Raw genomic sequence first — 24,382 nt, forward strand, 5'->3', positions numbered from 1 at the left:
ACATCTCGAGGAGCACCAATTTGTGCCTTTGTTTCTCACCCTCTCACCTTTCCCTGCTATGTGTCTGAAATGAAAATGACCACCATTTGCCATGGGGACTCTTATCAGTAGTGCTGTTGTGAATAATGAGAAAAGGGACCATGTCTTGGCCCTTATAAACTCAGTAGATTTCATGAACTCAATCTCCGTCACACGCTTTATTTTTACTCTCGCTCTTACACTGCTGGGTAGACGGCTATAATTTTGTCCTCTGTACATACCGTACAGCCGGACACGTAGCCCCAGCCACCTCTGACTACCCCAAGCTACTGTAATTTGAAATTATCTATTGAGAATACATTGCACCAAATGAAGCGCAAGCTGTGGTCCTTGCAGGCTGTTCACCTTGATAGCCTGGGTGTCATTTAGATGCCTCTTGTATTGTGCAACATATAAATGCATAATGAACATTAACAGGGGAAAGTGTGTAATCTTGAACTCTTGCTGTGCCTCTCCCTTTTCCATATCCCCTCTCCTTTCTTCCAAGCACTCAGGATGTGCCAGCTGCATGCTGCCTTTGATTTAGGCTTGCCCCAGATCTGCTACCTAATGAGCTGAGTGCTCAATCAATAATTCACTCATGTTTGAATTAAATCCAGGCTGATCAGATTCAGTTTCATACAAGAATGTAATCAGTGCCTTTCAGCTGCCTTGATCATGCTACTACCATTAGCCTCATCAGTCTTTCTCGTCTCCCTTTGAGTTTATTTCAAATCTCATTTACATGAGCTTCCTTTCACTTGTACATTGACCATCATGTGGCCCGTGATGAGAAGCAGAAAACGTTGCTGTTTGTCGTCTTTCGAATTTTGCCTCTTAATAACTACTCACCTTTGGGATTTATTTGTAGAGTTAACATAGACTTTGTGTCACCACGAATGGGTGTATGCAAAATATGATTGTATAGATATGACCAAATACATGATTATTCTTGTAGTCCCCCTTCCCATCCACCCCTGTATGTCTGTGTTATGTTTATCTGTCGTCTTGTTTCACCCTGTTTGTTGTAAAGTGACTTTGAGTATTAGAAAAGCGCTATATAAGATTGATTTATTATTATTATTATTATTATTCTGGGCAGAATTCAGATCAATGCGCTTTAGATTTACTGAAGATGTAACTTAAACACTGAAGGCAGAATTTGTTCTTAATAAAGTCTTTACTGACTGGACAGACCCTAGAACTTGATAATTATGGCATCATTTTCAATTTTAATGCTTTAATAGCTTGGTTCAGTTTATTTTTTATACACCAGCAAATGTTTACAATCAATGAACTGTGCTGAAGTTAAGTGCAATGAAAACTTTTGTGCAAACAAGAAGTAAAAAGTAATAACTTCAGCTCAGTGGAAGTGTTTTACTCTTTTTCTTTTTTTTTTTCAAAAAACTGTAATAGTTTTTATTTTTTTAGCTAGGAAGGAGTACAATCCTGATATATGAAATTGATGGCTCTATTTGTCTATTCATCGGGAGCAGCTCCATTTTTAAAAGCCATCTACCGTACCAAACAGTCGTCCTCACAGGGATCTATCAATATGCGTGCAGGATTACTTAAACAATTTAAAAGCTAGAATTAGATTTTGCAATTTTGAGTCTTATCCTGTTTTATTTGCCTTCCCTTGGCCAAGAGGGAATCCCCTTCCACGTTACTTGTTAAGCATGAACCCAGAGATTGCTGCCTTTGCAGGGGTAGCAAGGAGCAGCTGGAGATTGATAGTGTCAAAGTCACCCAATAAGTGCCTTCAGCCTAGATGGAATAAAAATGGAAATGAATGCTGTTAAGTCGGGTGAGCATCCCCCTATCACATGCTAACATCAGCAGTATATGATGGAGGCATGGAATGACTATTTTTAAAGTATATTAGTCAGTGGAAAATTATCTGACCATGCCTGTTCTTTCTTTGCACTGTCTTGTTTCAGTTTTACACACCACAAAGATGTTCTGATTGGGATTCAACCTGACATTCCTCCAATCACATGTCTTTTTCTCTAAAACTTAGGATACAGCCACACCCACAACATCAGATCTGGTTGTATTTTAAGCACAAAATCCTAATTTCTAACAACAAAAAGTGAGAAGTACAGTCAACCATGGTTTTTAGAAACCGCAAACTCAGCATTTAAGAAATCACATTGTACGATCAGAGGCTAATGGTATAGTTTACAATAAGTTAAAACTGAATATATGCATTGTTAATCAAAGTTAAACACAAAGGGGGTGAGGGGAGTGATTATGATTGCTTCAGTTTTTTGTTTTTAATAGTTCTTTAGTCCAGTGTCTCATGACTGAGGTTCCTGTGACTCACTATTTTAAAAGCTCATTACTTGGTATTGCAATGTTAAATGACTATGATACTCCCATCGCTTCTCAACTGTATTAGTGGCAAAAGGGTTAAGTTGTTAATATGTCTTGTGGGCTACGCTCATTACTTTGTGTCTGCAGCACTGTTTTTGAGATTTGTTTTTAACAAGGAATGCCTCGTGTCGATGTTGATTCTGTGCATCATCGTAAACAAAATCGAAATAAAAAAATAATTGCTGAGACAATTGTTAAATTTCCTGTGCAGCCTGCCAAAATTACATAATAGTTATCACAGGTCTTAACATGAAAATGTTAATAAAATGTTTGGATGTTATTAGGAGGAATTTTTTTTACTCTGTTTCTTACCTTCGACTATCTTAAATACATTTTTAGCATTACAGCACAAATATTCAATTCTCAATATCAAGAGCCAGTGAAATAAACTTATCACAATCTCCTTCCACAGTTCCTCCTGATGACCCAGTGATAGTGGGTGCTCCGGTAGTGAGTCTACGGGCAGGTGAACATCTGAACCTCACATGCCATGCTGACAACGCCAAGCCTGCTGCTTCTATCATCTGGATCCGCAATGGTCTGGTACTGAGTGGTGCCATGTACTCTAAGGTATGATATAAGACTGGTCTAAATTTGCGAGTGATTTGTTTTTCTGTATGGTTTAACTATAAAAAAAAGAATTAAATTTAAAAAAAGAAAACACTCAACTAACAATATTAGGGTCTGTAATTTCATCAAACTTAGCTAGAAAAACTATTCTTCATGCACAGCAATGCATATGCATGTCTGTACACATCTTAAACAATACACAACATCACTTATTGATAAAAAAAGTCTATCATTATGACTTTGTGACCTATGAGGCCTTCATGCAAAAAAAAATATAATATATATATATATATATATATATATATATATATATATATACAGTGGTGCTTGAAAGTTTGTGAACCCTTTAGAATTTTCTATATTTTTGCATAAATATGACCTGAAACATCATCAGATTTTCACACAAGTCCTCAAAGTAGATAAAGAGAACCCATTTAAACAAATGAGACAAAAATATTATACTTGGTTATTTATTTATTGTGGAAAATGGTCCAATATTACATATCTGTGAATGCCAAAAGTATATGAACCTCTAGGATTAGCAGTTAATTTGAAGGTGAAACTAGAGTCGGGTGTTTTCAATCAGTGGGATGACAATCAGGTGTGAGTGGGCACCCTGTTTTATTTAAAGAACAGGGATCTATCAAGATCTGATCTTCACAACACATGTTTGTGGAAGTGTATCATGGCAAGAACAAAAGAGATTTCTGAGGGCCTCAGAAAAAGCGTTATTGGTGCTTATCAGGCTGGAAAAGGTTACAAAACCATCTCTAAAGTGTTTGGACTCCACCAATCCACAGTCAGACAAATTGTGTGCACATGGAGGAAATTCAAGACCATTGTTACCCTCCCCAGGAGTGGTCGACCATCAAAGATCATTCCAAGAGCAAGGCGTGTAATAGTCGGCCAGGTCACAAAGGAACCCAGGGTAACTTCTAAGCAACTAAAGGCCTCTCTCACATTAGCTAATGTTAATGTTCATGAGTCCACCATCAGGAGAACACTGAACAACAATGGTGTGCATGGCTGGGTTGCAAGGAGAAAGCCACTGCTGTCCAAAAAGAACATTGCTACCCGTCTGCAGTTTGCTAAAGATCACATGGACAAGCCAGAAAGCTATTGGAAAAATGTTTTGTGGACGGATGAGACCAAAATAGAACTTTTTGGTTTAAATGAGAAGCATTATGTTTGGAGACAGGAAAACACTGCATTCCAGCATAAGGAGGAGGAAACCCATGCAGACACGGGGAGGACATGCAAACTCCACAGAGGACGACCCGGGACGACCCCCACGGTTGGACTACCCTGGGGCTCGAACCCAGGACCTTCTTACTGTGAGGTGACCGCGCTAACCACTGCGCCACCGTGCCGCGCATATATATATATATATATATATATATATATATATATATATATATATATATATATATATATATATATATATATATATATATATATATATATATATATATATATATATATACTCTCTCTCCTGGGTCTCTCTTTTGTTAACTATGCCTGGTTTACATCCAAAATTAGCACCACTCTCACTATTTTCCCAATTGAGGACTGGAGACCTCAGGTTCAGAGGTGCTGATCCTCATCTCAGCTATGTCAAAGTTGGCAGCAAACCACTCCAGATCCAGACAACGCCAATAGGACAGCATCATCTGCAAACAGTGATGCTACCTTAATGTTACCACTTTGGATTCTTTCCAGATTTCAGCAGTGCTTTGAGATGCTGTCCGTGAAACTCAAAACCAGGGATGAAAACATTAGCATTATTGTTGGAGTCGAAATGCCATTTTGAACAAGCTTGATTTGAGATCAACAATACAGGCACAGCTCCTGCACTGAGGGTAAATGGACCAAATGGCTTGAAACAGCAGCCATGATCCTGAAGTACCTCATACATTTCTCAAGGAACACAGTCGCACACAGAGCAGCTGGACTGTGTATTCATTCACCTATCCATAACTGAAGTTCCCATGTGTTTCAACTGTACATTATTGGTTCTGTGGTCAAAAAAGACAAAGTTGTCTGCCTCAGTGTTGTTGGACCAGTGGCAATGACATCAGTCATAATGAAGACCTTTAACTTTATTGTGCTTTTTCAAATGTGTCATGAAACTGCTCTTCAACTGCTGTTGTTTGCGTACTGGGATAACTAGTCAAAGCTTGGTGCAGTAAAAGTGGGTCATTATTTTGTCCTGGTTCACCAGGGAACTTATGACTAGTGTACTCCTAGGTTTGCTCCTGATATAATCTGCATTTAACACAATCATCCTGGAAATGTTTTGTTGCATATTTTTTCTAATGGATGTTGCTTCCTCATTTTGCAGATGGGTATTGATTGAATACAGTGTGTTTGGCTGGGAACTACCTCTCGGACCTCAGTGAGATCGCTGTAATTTTTTCTTCATTAATTACTTCAGTACTCCTCAGCACTTAATTACTCCCTGTACCAAAGACTGTGGCCCCTGCCATCCATCTTTTGATTTGGTTAAATTTGCAAACACCAAAGCCTCTAATGGGAACTATCACTGACAATGTTGTGTTTAGATACAGGAAATAGGTGAACCTGCTGATTTCATGTTGTGCCATCAATATTCCAGAGCTGAACAGTCAAAACTGTTGAGACTTCTAAAGCTACCTGTCCAGAACAACTTGGATATCAGTTGCTGATTGTTTTGTTAAAGTTCTTAATGTCCATCATCTCAAACTATTGACATTAAATCGAACGAGGACAACCCCCCACCTAGGACAGCCCAAAAGAGGAGCTTTTTCCTAATGCAACTGAGGAAGTGGAATGTCTCAAAACTAATCCTGGTCCATTTAACACATTCTAGGGACTGTGGTAGGAACAATACTGAATATATAATAGTATTCTGGTGAACAACACACACTTATTTTATTTGGCACTTAATAAAATACAAATTAAGCCCCCCCCCCCCCCGATTCTCAGTTCCATAAGTCCAACAGTCCATATTACAAAACCTGCAGGTAAGAAGCTCAGTTATTTAGTGCAGGAGTTAGCTATGTTGAACAAGATACTCCTCTGGTGTATGAAAATAACACACATAATGTGAGGTTGTCTGCAGATTTAGATAGTCTTAACTCTGTTGGGGAAGATCAAATGAATAATCCAGAAAGAACTCTACACAAACTAACTAGGAGGTGCATTTGAATCTAAGGTAGTTATTACGGAGGGTGTTGCCTGTGTGTCTCTTTTCATTCAGGATATGAAGCACTCTCTACTACCTTTTTAAAGTTATATATTCCCCTTTTCCTCCGCTTTTTTTCCTTTCCTTTTCCACTGGTTCTGTTAAAGACTTGCTCTATCAATTTAATGACAGCTGAGCTTTTTAATTCTATTCACAAGGCGTGATGGAGCTCTCTCATCATGATTTAAACATGACAAAAAATGAGGGAGCATTCCAATATGCTCAATTATGGATGTCGTCTTGGGCATTTTGTTCACTTGGCCTGAAAACCACATGAGTGAGAGACACATCTGAAAGTCGTATTGCCCTAGTAATCTTTGTCTGCAATTTGACATGTTTTTAGTATGGCCTTACCCAAACCTAGAGAGCACCTTACACTCACCCACTTCCTTCATTAGAAGCCTCCCAGTCCAGTCCTGAGTCTCATCACTTGTTTATCAAAATCAGACAAATTTTTCCTCATTAATATTCTATATTTGTCACTTTGCATCACTCCACATGAAAGTATGCACTCAGTGATTTTGTAAATGGGCTTGCTTGACAACTAGGGTTATGTGTAAGCACTTAGTGCCTAGTAATGTTTTATGGTTTTACATCAGTGTTGATTTATTTATTCATCTATCTACAGTACCTGTCCACCTATTTATGAAGCAGCCCATCTATCCATTAACACCATTATCATTTTGCTTAGACAGCAAATACATGTTTTTTCATAAGAATGTGTATTTGGTGGTTGAGCTTGATAAATTTGGCTCTATTCCTGAAAGAAATTATAAATTAAAAACAACCTGCTTTGTGTTACATATTTGCCATACATAAAAAATGTCTGTTAAAATGCTGGAATGCAATAACACTGGTCTCACTTCGCAGTCCATCTCTTTGCAGTGCTTCACTATATTTGACACAGTTCAGACATTTTAATGGATTAAAATCAATTTAAAAAAGAACTGAGGACTAATAGAAAATCTATAAATAGGTAGTGAAAGTGTTCACATGACTGTTAGGTGTCATTGTTTGCTCATATTGAGATATGGTAAAAATGCACAGAGCAGCATGTGCTGCTTCACTGCTAATTTGCTGTTCTGTTTCCTGCATTGTGATGAATCCAGCAGCGATTTCATTTTTTTAATAAAAATACTGTAAACATCTCAGTAGTCTGTTCAGCAGGTGAAAAACCAGAGGCCCCTTTTCAGTTTGACGTGAGTTTTGTTCTCAGTTCTGTATCCTATCCTATCCTATCCTATCCTATCCTGTCCTGTCCTGTCCTGTCCTGTCCTGTCCTATCCTATCCTATCCTATATTGAGGTAAAACAGTCTCACCGGATTTTGAAATGTACAAGCCTTCGAATTTGTAGCTCTGATTTTTTTTTTGCATTGAAATTATGCATCTGAATGTTTACAAGCCTTCAAGTATAAAGCTTTATGTTTTTTATGCATTGAAATTATGCATCTGAATTTTTTGCCTCTTCATTTTTTCAATAACTCATTTTCACTGTTCAGAAATTCACATCATAACAATTTACTGTTAAACATTTCAAATAATATTCAAGTTGCTCAAATTCAATAGGCCAAATTCGCCGTCCAAATATTCAGATAATATATATTCAAGTTGCTCAAATTCGACAGGCCAAATTCGGTGTCATACAATTTGCTGTTAAAAAATTCAAATAATATATATTCAAGTTGCTCAAATTCGATAGGCCAATTTCGCTGTCCAAATTTGCAGTCAAAAAAATTCAGATTAAACATCCGTATACAAGTATCCTACCCTATCCTATCCTATCCTATCCTATCATGCAAAACCATAAATCATACATACTATCACCCACTTAATTGTCAAAGCAAAGAAAAAGTAAAGCAAAGAAAATGTAAAGGTGATTGGTAATTCCCATCAATACTACAAGTTACAGTGCAGAGAAGAAAACAATGTTTGATTGTTCCCCATAGCGTAATGAATGTGCTAAAGACCTCAAAAAGCTTTTCTTTAGCTTGCCAAGTCTGAAATCTTTTCAGCTGTCAGCGCCAGCTTGATTGTAGTGTGGCATATAACAAAACAGATCACAGTTTTGAATGTTGTATACACAATTTCTATATTATCCTGCTTTCCATATAGTGCAAACACATTCAAAGACGTGATGAGCATTACTTTTTGAGTCTCTAGAATTATTTAATGTCTGAATTCCAACTGCATGCACACATTTATGGGTAGTTTTAGATGTATGAGTTTGAGATTTTTTTTCCTTATATTGTCCATAACATGTTTAGCCTAATGTCATAGCAGAAAAGTTCTGATATAATTTTTGGATCATACAGTATTTACTTCAACAATTAGAGCACAACAAGGATCAGCAGAGTGGACAAGATGAGTCCATGCTTTTGTTTTCACTGACTTGGGATTTGAGATTTTCATCGGATTAATTTATCCTTTTATTAAAATTTGTTGGTTTTCATTTTAACAAAGGACCTAATAAGGAACTCAAACATCCTTACAGTTTACAGATAAAGATGGAAACTTTTCACAACTCGGTGACATTCGTAGAACCAGCATGTGGTCTACAAACAATTGTGTCCATTTTCCGATTTTACTGACTCCCCTTCCTGTACCCATTTGTGGTTGGTGTTTCAGGAAAATATAAAATCTTTGATGAAACATTAGAGAGATTGAACTGGGATTGCATTTTACAAGGATCAGTTAAAGTTTCCTGAGTGAAAGCTGTAAAAAAAGGAATGATATTGAAATATATCAAGATATAAAGTATCGTTGATTTTAGTAAGGTAGCAAAGTGGTTAATGCGGTTGCCTCACAGCAAGAAGGTCCTGGGTTCGAGCCCTGGGGGTAGTCCAACCTTGGGGGTCGTCCTGGGTCGTCCTCTGTGTTGAGTTTGCATGTTGTCCCCGTGTCTGCGTGGGTTTCCTCCGGGGGCTCTGGTTTCCTCCCAAAGTCCAAAGACATGTAAGTCAGGTGAATCGGCCGTACTAAATTGTCCCTAGGTATGAATGTGTGTGGGTGTGTGTGTGTCAGCCCTGTGTGATGGACTGGTGGCCTGTCCAGGGTGTCTCCCCGCCTGCCGCCCAATGACTCCTGGGATAGGCTCCAGCATCCCCACGACCCTGAGAGCAGGTTTAGCGGTTTTGATAATGGATGGATGGATGATTTTAGTAATATGCCACCAAATGGATCTCACCTCTTAATTGAGAGAGGTGCAAAATATAATAAGACAGGCAAGGGCTTTACCAGCCCTACAGCCTGAATCCCCAATATACCAGTGCTTCCTGCATATTGCACTGAAATACCATTTGTTCAGAATCTATGTTCAAATTACATGATGGTTAACTGTTTTGAAGAGCTTATAGCAAAATGAGCAAGATCCTGGTTGGGTTTGGTAGAAGTTGAATAATTCTTCTATAGAAATGGTCGATGGCTCACATTTTGTTTAGGATTCTGCAGAGTGTAACCCAGCTATAATTTCTATTAAAAAAAAAAAAACAGTAAACAAATACAGATTGAATTCTGTCCCGTTCCCTGTGGAGTAAGGATGCACCAGGGGGAATTGATGCTGTAGCCCATCAATGCCCAAAGGGGCTATTTCATGCATTTTGCCTTGCTGAGCTGATTCAGCCCATGCAGTAGAGAGCTTGTTAGGAGAGGCACACCATCATCCTAGTGACTCCCAAGTGGGCAAAAAAAAAAAAAAAAAAAAAAACACAGTTCCAAGAGATACTTTCCCAGAGTCTTTATGAAGAAATTTGGTTTCCTTGGCCAGAACTTTGCAACCTTTAGTCTCTGCCCCTGAAAGGAAAGAAATGGTGGCACTGAAGTTTCTAGCATTCAGTACTGTCCAAAATGCATTTGTACATATGTGCATATTTGTGTTCATATTGCATGGATGTAGTGATAATGTAAGGTGATGGATAGCATTCCCATCCAAACATTTTTGCTAAATGCATTTAAAAAAATTACACTGCCTTCTATAAATAAACAACCCATGAACACATTGACAGACAATAGGTTTTTTATCTTTTCATCGCCATTTTTGCCTTTTATTGTAAGCAAAGGGGTTTAGCTTTTTCAGTATTGAGTTTATGGTTTGAATAACTGAAAAACTAGTCAGTATGGTTCGGAGTTACCATTCAAGCTCTGAATAATAATTTTTATGTTGTTGAAGAGCTTTTTGACTGCTATGAACAATAAGTTTTTCTTCTCCATGCTCATTTTCCACTGATCTCTATGGGAAAATCAAGGGAGAGAAAAGCAATTAAAGGAGTCTTCACGGTGTACCACTCGAGGAGTTTGTTCATTCAAAGCCGGATGGATAACTAAAAACTTTGTTTATGCTGTTCCACCTCATAACACTGCACAGATAAATTAAGATAAATAAATCACACAATATGGGTGAAAATCATGTGAAAATATTGTGGTTTCAAATTAGTGCATTTGGCAGGAGACAGTGTAATTTATCACTCGTCATTGAGTTGTAACAATAAAAAAAACAGATATTTGAAAGTATCTCTTTAGTTTTGATATTGGGAGTGAAAAGATTTTGCAGGTAGAGTAAATCTGCCAAATGTTGAAATCAGACAGGAAGAAGAAGGGAGCAAAGGATCATTTGTAAATTTAAAATCTACAGAGGAAACCTTCTACATAATATAAATTGTATTTGATGTACTTGTTACTAATGCTAGAGAGAGAAAAAAAAAGAAAGAAAAAAGACCAGCTAATCAAGGTGCATTATCTTGTTTTAAGTGTCATAATGCGTATTTCAAGATATGGCTTATGAAAATGTCTTTGTGCATGCTCAGTAATCCAGGTAAGGAAATCACAGAAAGTTGAATTAGTTCATGTGGACACAACGTTTATAGAGCGAAACGTTTCATCACTCATCCAAGTGACCTCTCAAAGGGAGTCAAGGAGGCCATCTATGTGAAGAGGGAACGACCATCCCTGAACTGTGGGGGGGGGGGGGGATTACACATGTCTCCATCTTATAATGCTGTGATTGCAACCATTCCCCAATCCTCTGTGAATAGTACACATGGCCATTGCAACTCTCGTTAATGGTCACGGTAATTTGCATATAATAATAATAGCTTTATTTATGTAGCACTTTTCTAAAACAATGTTACAAAGTGTTTTACAAAGAAATAACACCAGACAAGGCAAAAATAACAATGACCAAATAAGTAAGAGTAAAAATTAAAAAAACAAATATCAAAACAAATAAAAACAAATATCAAACATTTGTAAAAGCTTTCATAAAGACGAGATTTAAAAGAAACTAGAGACTTGGTTAGTCTTAGTTCGACAGGAAGAGAGTTCCATAGTGTGGGGGCTCTAACAGCAAAAGCCTGATCATCCTCTGTGACAAACTGAGGCTTAGGAATAACCAGCAGAGCTCCATATGTGGATCTTAATGGTCGAGAGGGCGTACACCGAGTCAATAAATCAGAAATGTATGTAGGAGCAAGACCATTTAAAGCCTTAAAAGTGAGCAATACAATTTTAAAATCAATTCAAAATATAACAGGGAGCCAGTGTAGGGAGGCAAGCACAGGAATGATATGGTCATTCCTCTCTGTCCTGGTAATGAGCCAAATAGTGGCATTTTGTACCAACTGCAGACGGTGGAGGGAACCCTTGCTGATACCAGAGTAAAGTGCATTACAGTAGTTGAGCCGACCTAATTTTGGAGATTAGCTTGAGCTAGAAAAAGCATGACTGAACAAATGTTTGATTTGACTATCAAAACCGAGGTTAACATCTAATATACCCCAAGATTCCTGGTGGCCTGCTTAAGACTACCTGACAGACCATCAAGATTAGTAACAAAAAGGCTGATGGAATTTTCAGGACCCAACAGGATGACCGCAGACTTATCATAATTAAATTTGAGAAAATGTTTAGACATCCAGAAATTAATGTTAGAGAGACAAGTTTTTGAGATTTCCTAGGGCACTAGGATCTGTGAGTTTTAGTAGCATGTATAACTGAGTGTTGTCAGCATAAAAATGGTAAAGCACAATGTGATTTTGAATGACCTTGCCAAGGGTCAGCATGAATATAGAAAAGAGAAGGAGGCTAAGAACTGAGCCTTGAGGGACACCACAACTCAACTGAGCCATCAAGGAAGTAGAGTTACCCAGAAAACATTCCATTGTAATGTAAGAGCATTATAAGCTAAGAGCCGAGCCCTTGATGCCAGCCCAAATCTCTTAAGTGATGTAAGAGGTTGTTGTGATCGACTGTGTCAAAGGCAGCACTTAAGTCTAAAAGAACTAAAACCGAGCAGTCACCTCTGTTTGCATTCAGCAATAGGTCATTAGTGACCTTAATTAGAGCTGTCTCGGTACTATGAAGTGGTCTAAAACCAGACTGGAAACTATTAAAAACACTATTAGTGTTCATAAAAATAATCAACTGAGATGAAATTACTTTCTCCAGAACCTTAGATAGAAAAGACAATTTGGAGATTGGTCTGTAGTTACTTAAAGACAGGGGATCTAAATTAGGGATCCATCTTACAATGCTGGGATTGCAAACATTCCAAAATCCTCTGTGACTAGTACACATGGCCATTGAAACTCTCGTAGTGGTCACGCCTATTTGCATATGAAACTGATCGTTTCATATTTTCGGACAACTCAGTGTCAGGTTCCAAAAGAGAAGTGGAGGGACCATTAATAACAGAATCAGTTACCCTAAAGAGAATTTTAGGATTGTGGTTGTTTATTGATATTAGTTCAGAGAAGTACGCTAATCTCGCATCCTTAACTGCCCTTTGGTGAATTAACATTTTCGTTTTTAAGGGTGTTATGTGCTAATTCGGACTTGTTGATCTTCCATTGTCATTCTGATTGTCATATGAAACTGATTGTTGTTTTCGGTCGTTATGCCACTCTATTGTTTATAAGGGTGGGGATACCTGCAGTCAGTTTAGACTGACTGCAGGTATGACTAGGTACTAAGAGGTCACTTAGATGAGTAATGAAATGTTTTTCTCTCAATAAACGTTGTGTCCAGATGAACCGATTCAACTTTCCGATCGCTTGTGAAATTGTCCTATTCTGCTGGCAAATATATATTTTCTTGTTTGAAGACAGTATAGTTGTTTGATGATTTCAACAATTGTTATAAGAACTTTTCACCAAACAGGTAAAGAAATCTGTCTTGATGCCAGTCCTGTTATCATGAAACAAGTGCACTTTTTTAAAACAAGCAAATATTTCTGCCAATAAGATAAGAAAATTTCACAAGCAACATCTTAAAATAAGCGTTATGAGACTTAAAACAAGATAGAATACCTTGATTAGGTTGTCTTATTTTTGCAGGTCATCTGTTTGTGAAACACAAGAACAACATGCCAAAGCTTTGTGACTGGTCAACACAAATGGGATACAAATTTTATCATGTGCTATACCCCCTTTTCACACTGGAAACTAGTGAATTGGGATTAGCTCTATATCCATGGAATAGCCCTGATCATCAAAAAAAAAGAGTTAAATCTGGGGATGATTGAATTGGCAAGTGTGAAACCCTCTTAGGCCTGAGTTAAGTGCCAAGTTAACCCACATGTAATGGGGCTGTTGATTCTGGGATGAGCCAAAAAAATGGTGACAACTCAATTGTATTCTTTTGGAGAAATTCAGTTGAAGAAAATGAGGCGGGGGAAAAAAAATCCTGTCTACTTTTTTTAAGTAATTATTAAGCAACTACTAAGTTATTATGCATTCATTTATAATTTGAAACTATATTAAGTTATTTATATATCACAATAGATTATATTGATATGCCACAATATGACCATAGCCTCCCGCTTTTGGCGGTACAATCATTAAATCATAGTAGTACTTCTTGTTTTATGAGATAAATGCAAAGAGATAATTACTAGATGTATTTGTGCACAGTGCACACTATACAGCTTTAATCTTGAATTAACATTTCTATCCTCAGACCCTGCTGCGAGATGGTAGGAGGGAGAGTACAGTCAGTACTCTTTACCTGTCCCCTAACAACGTCGAGTCTGGCCAGCAGATTACCTGTCGAGCCTCAAACAAGGCAGCCCCCAATGGAAAAGATGCTACTGTTACAATCGACATTCAACGTGAGTATATGACTTAAGAAGATCAAATCTTGTTTTGTACAACACAAAACAATTTTCTTTCCCACAAATATAATCTTTTTTATATTTGTTTTTGTGTCATTGACTCCACTGAGCAGTATAAAAACACCTTCATACCCTGTAGCTTTCATTACGTGACTTATTTCAAGATGGGCAAAATAGAGAGGACGGGTATGGAAACCGAATAGCACTGAACATTAATACCGAACAGTAGTCTGATGAAGATTACAGATATTACAGATGTTATGTTGTTGGCCATTGACAGTGCACAGTATCAATCTACCTGTGCACGCTTTGTTCATGCCTTCATTTTACCTCTCTCCCTCTGCCACATCAATGTGGCATTCCAATACAGGAAATGGGGCCCCTCTGTGAATAATTAAATTGTCAGATATTATTTGATCACAAAAACTATTTGCTGCAAGTTATGGATTTGGAATAGAGGGCTTTTGCATCCCTCACAGCATCCTCAAAGCTATTAAGTATGACTAATAAAGCAGAAAATGCTTTTCAGAGATGCATTACTCTTGACAGATCTATTCTTCTCCCTCATGCATTCTTTCTCCGCTTTATTTTTGTCACAGAAAATGAAATGGAGTCCATAAACTACAGCTTGGAGTGACTGAAATGTGCGAGTCAACTGATTAATTGCTGTTGTGCTTATTGTCAAAGAGGCCCCTAATCCCTTTGTCATGCAAAACAATGGTAGTACCACCATTTTTCATGGAAAGTCAATGGCATTTGGGAAACAAATGTCTGATACTACACCTTCTTTCCTCTATCTGAGTAACCTGGAGTGGCAGTGACTGGGTGATGTGCAGTGATAGTGTAAAACACAAAGCGGTCTAGTGTTTAGAATGTGCCACTCTTCAGCAAACAGTAATTTCAATCTGCCTCCCCAGTAAAATGAAGGGTTTTTTATGCTTTATTTTAGATATCCAAATGGAACAGAACTATGGCGCAGTTAGCATGTTCAGTAACGCTTTACATTAAGTGCATGTAATAAGTGTTGGCTAATAGGTAATACGGCCCTTATCTACTACTACTACTACTTTCAGCTGCTCCCATTAGGGGTTGCCACAGCGGATCATCCGTTTCCATTTCTTTCTGTCCCCTGCATCTTCCTCTGTCACACCAGCCACCTGCATGTCCTCTCTCACCACATCAATAAACCTCCTCTTTGGCCCTCTTCTTTTCCTTTTCCCTGTCAGCTCCATATTCAGCATCCTTCTCCCAGTATACCCAGCATCTCTCCTCCACACAGGTCCAAGCCATCTCAATCTTGCCTCTCTTGCTTTGTCTCCAAACTGTCCAACCAGAGCGGTACCTGTAATACAATCATTCCTAATCCTGTCCTTCTTCATCACTCCCAATGAAAATCTTAGCATCTTCAACTCTCCCACCTCCAGCTCCACCTCCCTTTCTTTTCGTCAGTGCCACTGTCTCCAAACCTTATAACATAGCTGGTCACACAACCATCTTGTAAACCTTCCCTTTAACTCTTGCTGGTACCCTTCTGTCGCAAATCACTCCTGACACTCTTCTCCACACACTCCACCCTGCCTGCACTCTCTTATTCACCTCTCTTCTGCACTCCCCATTACTTTGGACAGTCAACCCCAAGTATTTAAACTCATACGCCTTCGTCATCTCTACTCCTTGCATCCTCAGCATTCCACTGTCCTCCCTCTCATTCACACATAGGTATTCTGTCTTGCTCCAACTGACTTTCATTCCTCTTCTCTCCTGTGCATACCTCCACCTCTCCAGGCTCTCCTCAACCTGCACCCTACTCTCGCTACAGATCACAATGTCATCCACAAACATCATAGTCCACGGAGACTACGGCCCTTACAAGTCTTATAAAATGCTTATTAACATTATTGTGTTTTAATAAGACTACAATAAGCGTTAGTTAATAGGCAATAAGGCCTTTGCAAGTCATAACTGGCTTTTTTTGGCCTATAAAAAATTATTTTAATAATTTTTAATCATGAGGGTCCTTATATGCCACCTGCAAAGTTGTATGCAGATTGGACTTGCAATACTGTAACGAGTGTGAAAAAGTAGTTTTTGCATATTTCACAAGTGCCACGTAGTGACCTGAAACGTGTTTATGATGCTATTATTAACACGCAACACGTATTGTAGAAAAGCATTTTGGGGGTTGTGTTCAATGTCGAAAATGTTGCATTCCAACAATTTCCTGGTGATATCTGAAAGAATCTAACTAAAGATCATACATTCACTGAATGTATATGAAGATTTCATTCATTCATTCATCTTCAGCCACTTCTCCAGGGTAGGGTCGCAGTGGCAGCAAGCTAAGTAGGGCACTCCAGACGTCCCTCTCCCCAACAACGCCCTCCAGATCCTTCTGGGGGATCCCAAGGCGTTCCCAGGCCAGATTGGACATGTAGTTCCTCCAGCAAGTTCTGGGTCTACCCCGGGGTCTCCTCCCAGTTGGCCATGCCCAGTAAACCTCCAAAGGAAGGTGCCCAGGAGGCATCCTAATCAGATGCCCGAACCGCCTCAACTGGCTCCTTTCGACGTGAAGGAGCAGTGGCTCTACTCCGAGCTCCCTCTGAATGTCCGAGCTCCTCGCCCTATCTCTGAGGCTGAGCCCTGACACCCTACGGAGGAAACTCATTTCAGCCGCTTGTATCCGTGATCTCACCCTTTCGGTCACTACCCAAAGCTCATGACCATAGGTGAGGGTTGGAACGAAGATTGACTGGTAAATTGAGAGGTTTGCCTTCTGGTTCAGCTCCCTCTTCACCGCAATGGTCCAATACAATGTCCGCATCACTGCTGATGCTGCACCAATCCGCCTGTCAATCCCCCGCCCCATTCTACCCTCACTCGTGAACAAGACCCAGAGATACTTGAACTCCTTCAGTTGAGGCAACAACTCATCCCCAACCCGGAGGGAGCAATCCACCATTTTCCGGTAGAGAACCGTGGCCTCAGACTTGGAGGTGCTGACTCTCATCCCAGCCATTTTACACTCAGCTGCAAACCACCCCAGTACACGCTGGAGGTTGCGTTCTGGTGAAGCAAACACAACCACATCATCTGCGAAGAGCAGAGATGCAATTATGAGGTTTCCAAAATGGACACACTCCTCACCTTGGCTGCACCTTGAGATCCTGTCCATGAATATCACAAACAGAATCGTAGACAAGGGACAACCTTGGCAGAGTCCGACACCCACCGAAAACTTGTTTGACTTTGTGCCAAGAATGCAGACATAGCGCTCACTTTGGTTATACAAGAACCGGATGGCTTGTAACAACTGCCCCGGTACCCCATACTCCCACAGTACCCCCACAGAGTGCCATGGGGTACATGGTCGTAAGCCTTCTCCAAGTCCACAAAACACATGTAGACTGGCTGGTCCATCTCCCATGCCCCCCTCAGCACTTCCGCAACGGTAAAGAGTTGGTCTGTTGTTCCACGGCCAGGACGGAATCCACATTTTTCCTCATGGATCTGAGGTTCGACAATCGGTCGGAGCCTCCTTTCCAGCACCCAAGAGTAGACCTTCCCAGGGAGGCTGAGCAATGTCATGCCCCGATAATTGGTGCACACCCTCCGGTGCCCCTTTTTAAATATGGGAACCACCACCCCAGTCTGCCATTCCACAGGTTCTGTCCCCGACCTCCACACGACGCTGAAAATTATGAAAATGAAATGCACATTTCTCACTAGAAATTTTATCAAAACGCATTTTAATGCCGGAACTATCTTAAAATATTGTATTTTCCAGTGAGAGTAAAAGTAATGTTAGCATTTTTTTTTTTTTTTGCAGACAGAAACTTGACAGTCATGTGAAGTGGATGCATGCTCCACCAACATTGGCTATAAACTGAAATGTTCAGAAACTTTAGATTTTAATGTATCCATGGTTTGCAGAAATGTAAAATGCCAACATTTTATTCTGGTGACTGGGTTGCCACCCCTTCGAAAGTTGAAGAAAATCTCACAATTGAAATGCATTGGTTTAAATGTCATTCAGTCCATCACAAAAAAAAAGTCTGAGAAATTCATGGGTTTAAATTTCGTTCTGTAGCATGACAAAAGTCAGACAATCATGCTCTGAGACATGATTCAATAGATTAATTTCAAAAGCATAAAACCCAGTTGTTTATACAGACATTTAACACTGGAACAACAATGCCTCCCTCCCATTTTGTCTTCATACCTTTTACATAGAACAGTGAGGCGACTTAATGGCGCAACATTCCCGCCTTGAAAAGGCTCTGTAAGAAGCCTCACTAAAACACAAACAGGCAGTTCAGTAAATTAGAAAGGCAGCCACGAGCTCCCTTGTTTTGTAGTGGCTGTGGTGGTGGAGGTTGGGTGGGGAAGCGAAGGTGGTGGTTGACAGGTGTTGGGCTGAAAAAGTGATGATGGTGTTGTCAAGGTAGAGAGGCTGCAGGTAATCCCCAGGAGTCCCAGAAAGCACACTGACTCACTGCTGAGGGGTGAACAACTTTAACCATTTCCTGTTAATATTAATGGGCAGCTGTTGCTCTCTCAGAGCGGTGAGGGCCGCAACCCACCCTGCATTTCCAAACTGCAAACCCACCACAAACTCTTTGTGGCAGAGGGCAGACAAATTCACAGGGTTAGTGAGATACTGACAGCCCGGTTTCCACGCATGACAGCAATTGGTAGCCTTGGTTCTCAACAACAATTAGCAAATTCACCACAGCTCCCCTACCTGTTTTAACGTGTCTCTAACAGCTGTATTTTTATTATTTTTTTGACCAGACTAAACAAATAAGCCGAAATGGAGCCACCATTCTACTTAATGAGTTAAACTACAACATGAGGAAAGACAACTGGCCCATTAAGAGTGAATGCAATGTGGTCTGTAAACACAAAGCAGTATCTTTTGGTGTATTCCAAAGCAAAAGTAATGTTACTGGTCCTTTTTTTTTTTTTTTTTTTTTTTTGCACCGAGGGGACACCAACCAAATCAACACTAGTAAGTAAATGCCGTAAACACATTATTTTATTGCCTGGTTTTGTTGACTAGTTTAGCACTATTTTTGAATGCCAGACTTTTAAAACCTGTAACATTTTCAATTACCTTAATTTACTGTAATTTGCTTCACAATGTATTTTTTTTCTTTCAATTTTAGTATACAACATCTGTGCACAGTGCACTCAACGTGGCACACACATTAGTTGAAGCACACTATTATTTTGCAGCGCTTTAGTGAAGTCACACTATGTTTCCTTGACTGTCAGTTAACAAGAAAAAAGTTCACACCGCTCCCAATACATATGTATGGATGATCTATCTTTTATATCAATGAAATATGAACTGCATTACAATTAATCACTGCGTCCATGGTAAAAATATAAGAAACAGGTCTGGGAATTAAAATGAAGCTAGTTATTTTCTTAGAGGCCCCTCAGTTTTCTGTGGTTGCTCCTCTTCCTACAATGAGCTGCAGTCCACACAAAAAGAAGCCACAAGGCGGAGGCTGTCCCTTGGTAGTTGTCAGAAAATGATAAGCATGGAGGGTATTTGCAAGAAGTGGCGCATGAGCTAAATAATGCATTTTTCTTTGATAATTAATAGCCAAATGCAGATGTGTTGTGTCCGTAACGGTTCCCACAGGCACCAAAGGAACAAACACACACGCACACACTCTTGAATACTAATGTTCTCTATGTGTACACACGTACTTACACACTATTACCGAGGTAAAGAGACATTGCAAAAATCGCAAGTAAAACAAGAAACTGGTTTACCACACAGTGCTCCCAACTCTCAGGGGTCTGATTTCTGTGACAGAGCCCCACATTTTGGCATTGACTGTGCAGGCTGTATCTCTATTACACTGTGCACCGCTTCATAGACTGTGTTGATGAAAGGCCCCAAAAAGACTTAATTACAGTCAGGGCGAGAGGAGGATGCCTCAACACACTATTATTGTGTTTGAGACCAAGTGAAGTAGTGCACTCAAGTTTGGAGCTGAGCACAGGTGTATAAAAATATGCATAAATTCACAACAGAGCCGGGTGCTAGAGAAATACAGGTACAAAGACTCTGATGCAGAAAACAGACCCATAATATGCCAGTTATTTATTTTGTTCAATGCAAAAAATAAAAAATAGAAATCATTGCAAAAAGCAAAATAAAACACTATCAACTCTAACAGTTAGATTTGAATATATATATATATATATATATAATCCAGTGAGTCAAGTAAATTCTTCATGAGACAGTACAAGCCTGTTTCATGCCATAAGCAATCATCAGCTATCAATAAAATTTCCTTTAACACATTTTTTTTATATATAAAGCCAAGTCATCTTCATCTATAAATATATCTATAATAAATAATTTAATAATATATATTATAAATAATTTACTTGACTCACTGGACTGGATTATTTTGCTCCTTATTTGTTGAGCACTTTCCTTACTTTTGAGTGTTTCTTTTAACAAACATATATATATATATATATATCTGTAAACCCAGTGAGTCAAGTGAATTGTCTGTGAGAGAGTACAAGCCTGTTTCATGCCATAAGTAATCATCAGCTGTTTCATGCTCTTTCATGCTCATATCCAAGATGGCGGCATGCTGGATGCAGCGGCTACTGTGGTTCCCTGTTCAGTGTCGTGTTTTCTTTGTTATTTATACGTTAGTTTTAAGCGTGTTTGTCTGTGTCTGTCTTGCACTGTTTGGTGAAGCCACAGCCCTCATTTCATTTTTAACATGTGCCTGCACATTGTTTTTAATGACAATAAAATTGAATTGAATTGAATTATGGCATGAAACAGGCTTGTACTCTCTCACAGACAATTTACTTGACTTACTGGAATATTTTGCTCCTTATTTGTTGAGCACTTTCCCTACCATTGAGTGTTTATTTAAATGTGTGTAGCCATCCATTATCTAAGCCACTTATCCTGCTCTCAGGGTCGCGGGGATGCTGGAACCTATCCCAGCAGTCACTGGGCGGCAGGCGGGGAGACACCCTGGACTGGCTGCCAGGTCATCACAGGGCCAACACATTCATACCTAGGGATAATTTAGTACAGCCGATTCACCTGAATTACAAGTCTTTGGACTGTGGGAGGAAACCCACACAGACACAAGGAGAACATGCAAATTCCACACAGAGGACAACCCGGGACGACCTCCAAGGTTGGACTACCCCGGGGCTCGAACCCAGGACCTTCTTGCGACCGCGCTAACCACTGTGCCACCGTATATATATAAACACATCACTAAAATGTCTTACTTTGGAATGTTTGCCATTCGTGAAGGATTTCAAATCCAAACCACTTCATGAAACATGACCTCAACATTCTTGAGGATGACAAAACTCCAGGGTTAAAACTAGCAAGAAAAATTCAACAGTAAGAAAGCTCAGGTCAAATGCAACTGTGGACCGTTTTCGCATGAAGGCCAACAGTAAGCACTGGCTCGCCCATTATAACCGTCTTGAGGGTGACCATAACCTTGAGGCGCGGATGTTTGTTTTTATAACAACATTTATATCCACTTAGCTTACCACTGAGCTCGTACATTAATGTCGTAAAAGCAAAAACATTAAATTTATATCTGCCCAATTTCAGTGATTGATGTTAATCAAAGTGTGTAATGTTGACAGGCCCACTAAAGGGAAGTCATACTGTTTAGAAATGTGACCGATGGTGGGCGAGGCAGTGTACTCAAGCCTAGAGATGTGTCAACATCCATCATTAAATAATGCTCGCGGCTTCAGCGAGGGGTTCAGCAACTCACCATCTAACTTGATATTCTATTTGAAAACATGATCAGCCCACAACTTTAACACTACTTTGGTGATGATATGGTTTTGGGCTAGAGAGTGAGTATCTTTGTAGTAGTGTGGATGCTATCCGCAGACGATAGATGTGTAAATTCATCTTCATGGCTGTGGCCTAAAAAAATAGCCTATCTGGTGGATTGAGCATGTGTTATACTTCCTGAAGTACAAGAACAAAATCCAAAAGAAGACCGCATTAACCCAAATTTGGCCTACTGTGAAAACCCATAAGCAACACAAAAGGTGATGAACAGTTTGAAAAGTGCAAGCAACACTTGTGCAAATAGCAAACCATCAGACTGTCATTACATTCAGGCTAGTTTACTAATATTGGTAACCAATACACAGCACATTTGCCTGAAATGCACAGCTCAATCATTTATAAAGAAAATAGTAAAGGTATGCACAGCAGCAATTCAGGTATAACAATTCAGTTATACAAAAAACAAAAAACAAAAGTTAGGTCAACGTCGAATTCAGTGTACACATCTGGTAACCCGGACATCAACCGATCCGGTATGGAAATCTGATGTATGATCCGCATATTTGATTTGACAAAGGATGCCCTTCCTGATGCAACCATTCCCATTTATCCAGGCTTGGGACTGGCACTAAAAATGCACTGGCTTGTGCATCCTCAGTGGGTGGGTTCATACACATCTGATCCTAAAACTTGAAATAATACACATTTTTCAATCTGTCTAACACTTAGATCAAAGAGCTTCATTATGCACTTACAGAGGTAAATCCAATTTTGGATTTTTATTTCTCTTTCAAAAGCTACACATAAAAAATTACCAATGTTTGTTAGGGGGAAAAATCACTTGTGTTCATGAACTACCTAGTGATGGATTTCAAATACCCTTTTTTCCTTTCTGAAATGGTGCACACACATGTTGCAATAAAGCTATTTATACCTTCTCTTTTCCAAAACAGGATTACCTCTGCTTAGAAGTGTCCTTTTCATCAATTATATTGTTTTATATATGAGGAAACCCACCCTCTGAGTGCTAAGAGTTTCTTTTTAAGAAAAATATGCACATATATGCAAAACTTGTTTCACTTTGACATTTGCAGAGAGACGGTCCATACCACAAGGGCTAAGTATCTTTCTATGTTAATTCTGCATCCCATCTTATCTTCTGATCTGAAATGTGAACTGAGTTACTTCATCTCCCAGCTACATCTAGATGAAATGGTCTTTCGTGTTTAGCTGGATGCCCAAAACAATAAAGAAAAAAAATCCAGAGGGAACCAAAACATCGGAAACACAGAAACCCCTTCAGAAAGTAGAACGTTTCATCTTAGCATAGATAACCCAGCTAAAGAGCACTTAAAATAAACGTAATATAAACTCTATTTCCTCTGATCTGTGTGTTTAACCTGCAGGTGATGGATGCAGGAATTCAGTTTAGAGAAATATGTTTACTTTGAAGATTATCTACATCCTATATAATACATCCTGTATTCAAGATTTTACCATGTACAGTATAATACAGTATAATAATGACCAGATATGTGTTTGTATAATTGTCTTGCTTTTTAGATGGAAAGCAACTCATGGACCTGGAAGCGAACTAACTCACTCATTCACAGGCTCATGATTAGCTAGTCCATCACTGTAACATTTCCAATCACAATACAAAATGAACAACCTTGGGAGTCCCTCTTAGATGGATCATAGCATTTTTTTCCTCCTACTATTAGATTAGATAGATTTGCTAGTATATCAATCGCCCAGAGGAGAATCTGCTTTAGCCACCCATGGCTAAAAACAACAAGCATATGCAGTAGAAACACCGAAAAGCATCATGAAAACAAATAAAAAATTCCATTCCACAGAGACATTGATAATAATGGCCTGAAACGGAAGCTTGTAAAATACAGGATCGGCGTCCGGGTAGCGTAGCGGTCTGTTTTATTGCCTACCAACACAAGGATCTCCAGTTCGAATCCCTGTGTTACCTCCAGCTTGGTCAGGCGTCCCTACAGACACAATTGGCCGTGTCTGCAGGAGGGAAGCCGGATGTGGGTGTGTGTCCTGATCGCTGCACTAGCGCTTCCTCTGGTCAGTCAGGGCACCTGTTCAGGGAGCAGGGAGAACTGGGGGGAATAGCGTGATCCTCCCATGTGCTACGTCCCCCTGGCAAAACTCCTCACTGTCAGGTGAAAAGAAGCAGTCGGCGACTCCACATGTATCGGAGGAGGCATATGGTAATCTGCAACCCTCCCCAGATCAGCAGAGGGGGTGGAGCAG

At 39.4% G+C, this 24,382-nt stretch overlaps 1 protein-coding gene across 1 annotated transcript in view; it reads left to right on the forward strand.

Moving 5' to 3' along the window:
• Positions 1 to 24,382, forward strand: part of LOC130116947 (kin of IRRE-like protein 3) — a 290,382-nt gene that overhangs the window by 211,390 nt on the left and 54,610 nt on the right. Inside the window, exons 4-5 of the mRNA XM_056285055.1 lie at positions 2,807 to 2,964; positions 14,136 to 14,286. Coding sequence (XP_056141030.1) covers positions 2,807 to 2,964; positions 14,136 to 14,286 — 309 coding nt within the window. The remainder of the gene's footprint in view (positions 1 to 2,806; positions 2,965 to 14,135; positions 14,287 to 24,382) is intronic.

The sequence above is a fragment of the Lampris incognitus genome, chromosome 8 (genome assembly GCF_029633865.1).
Source record: "Lampris incognitus isolate fLamInc1 chromosome 8, fLamInc1.hap2, whole genome shotgun sequence".
Lineage (NCBI taxonomy): Eukaryota > Metazoa > Chordata > Actinopteri > Lampriformes > Lampridae > Lampris > Lampris incognitus.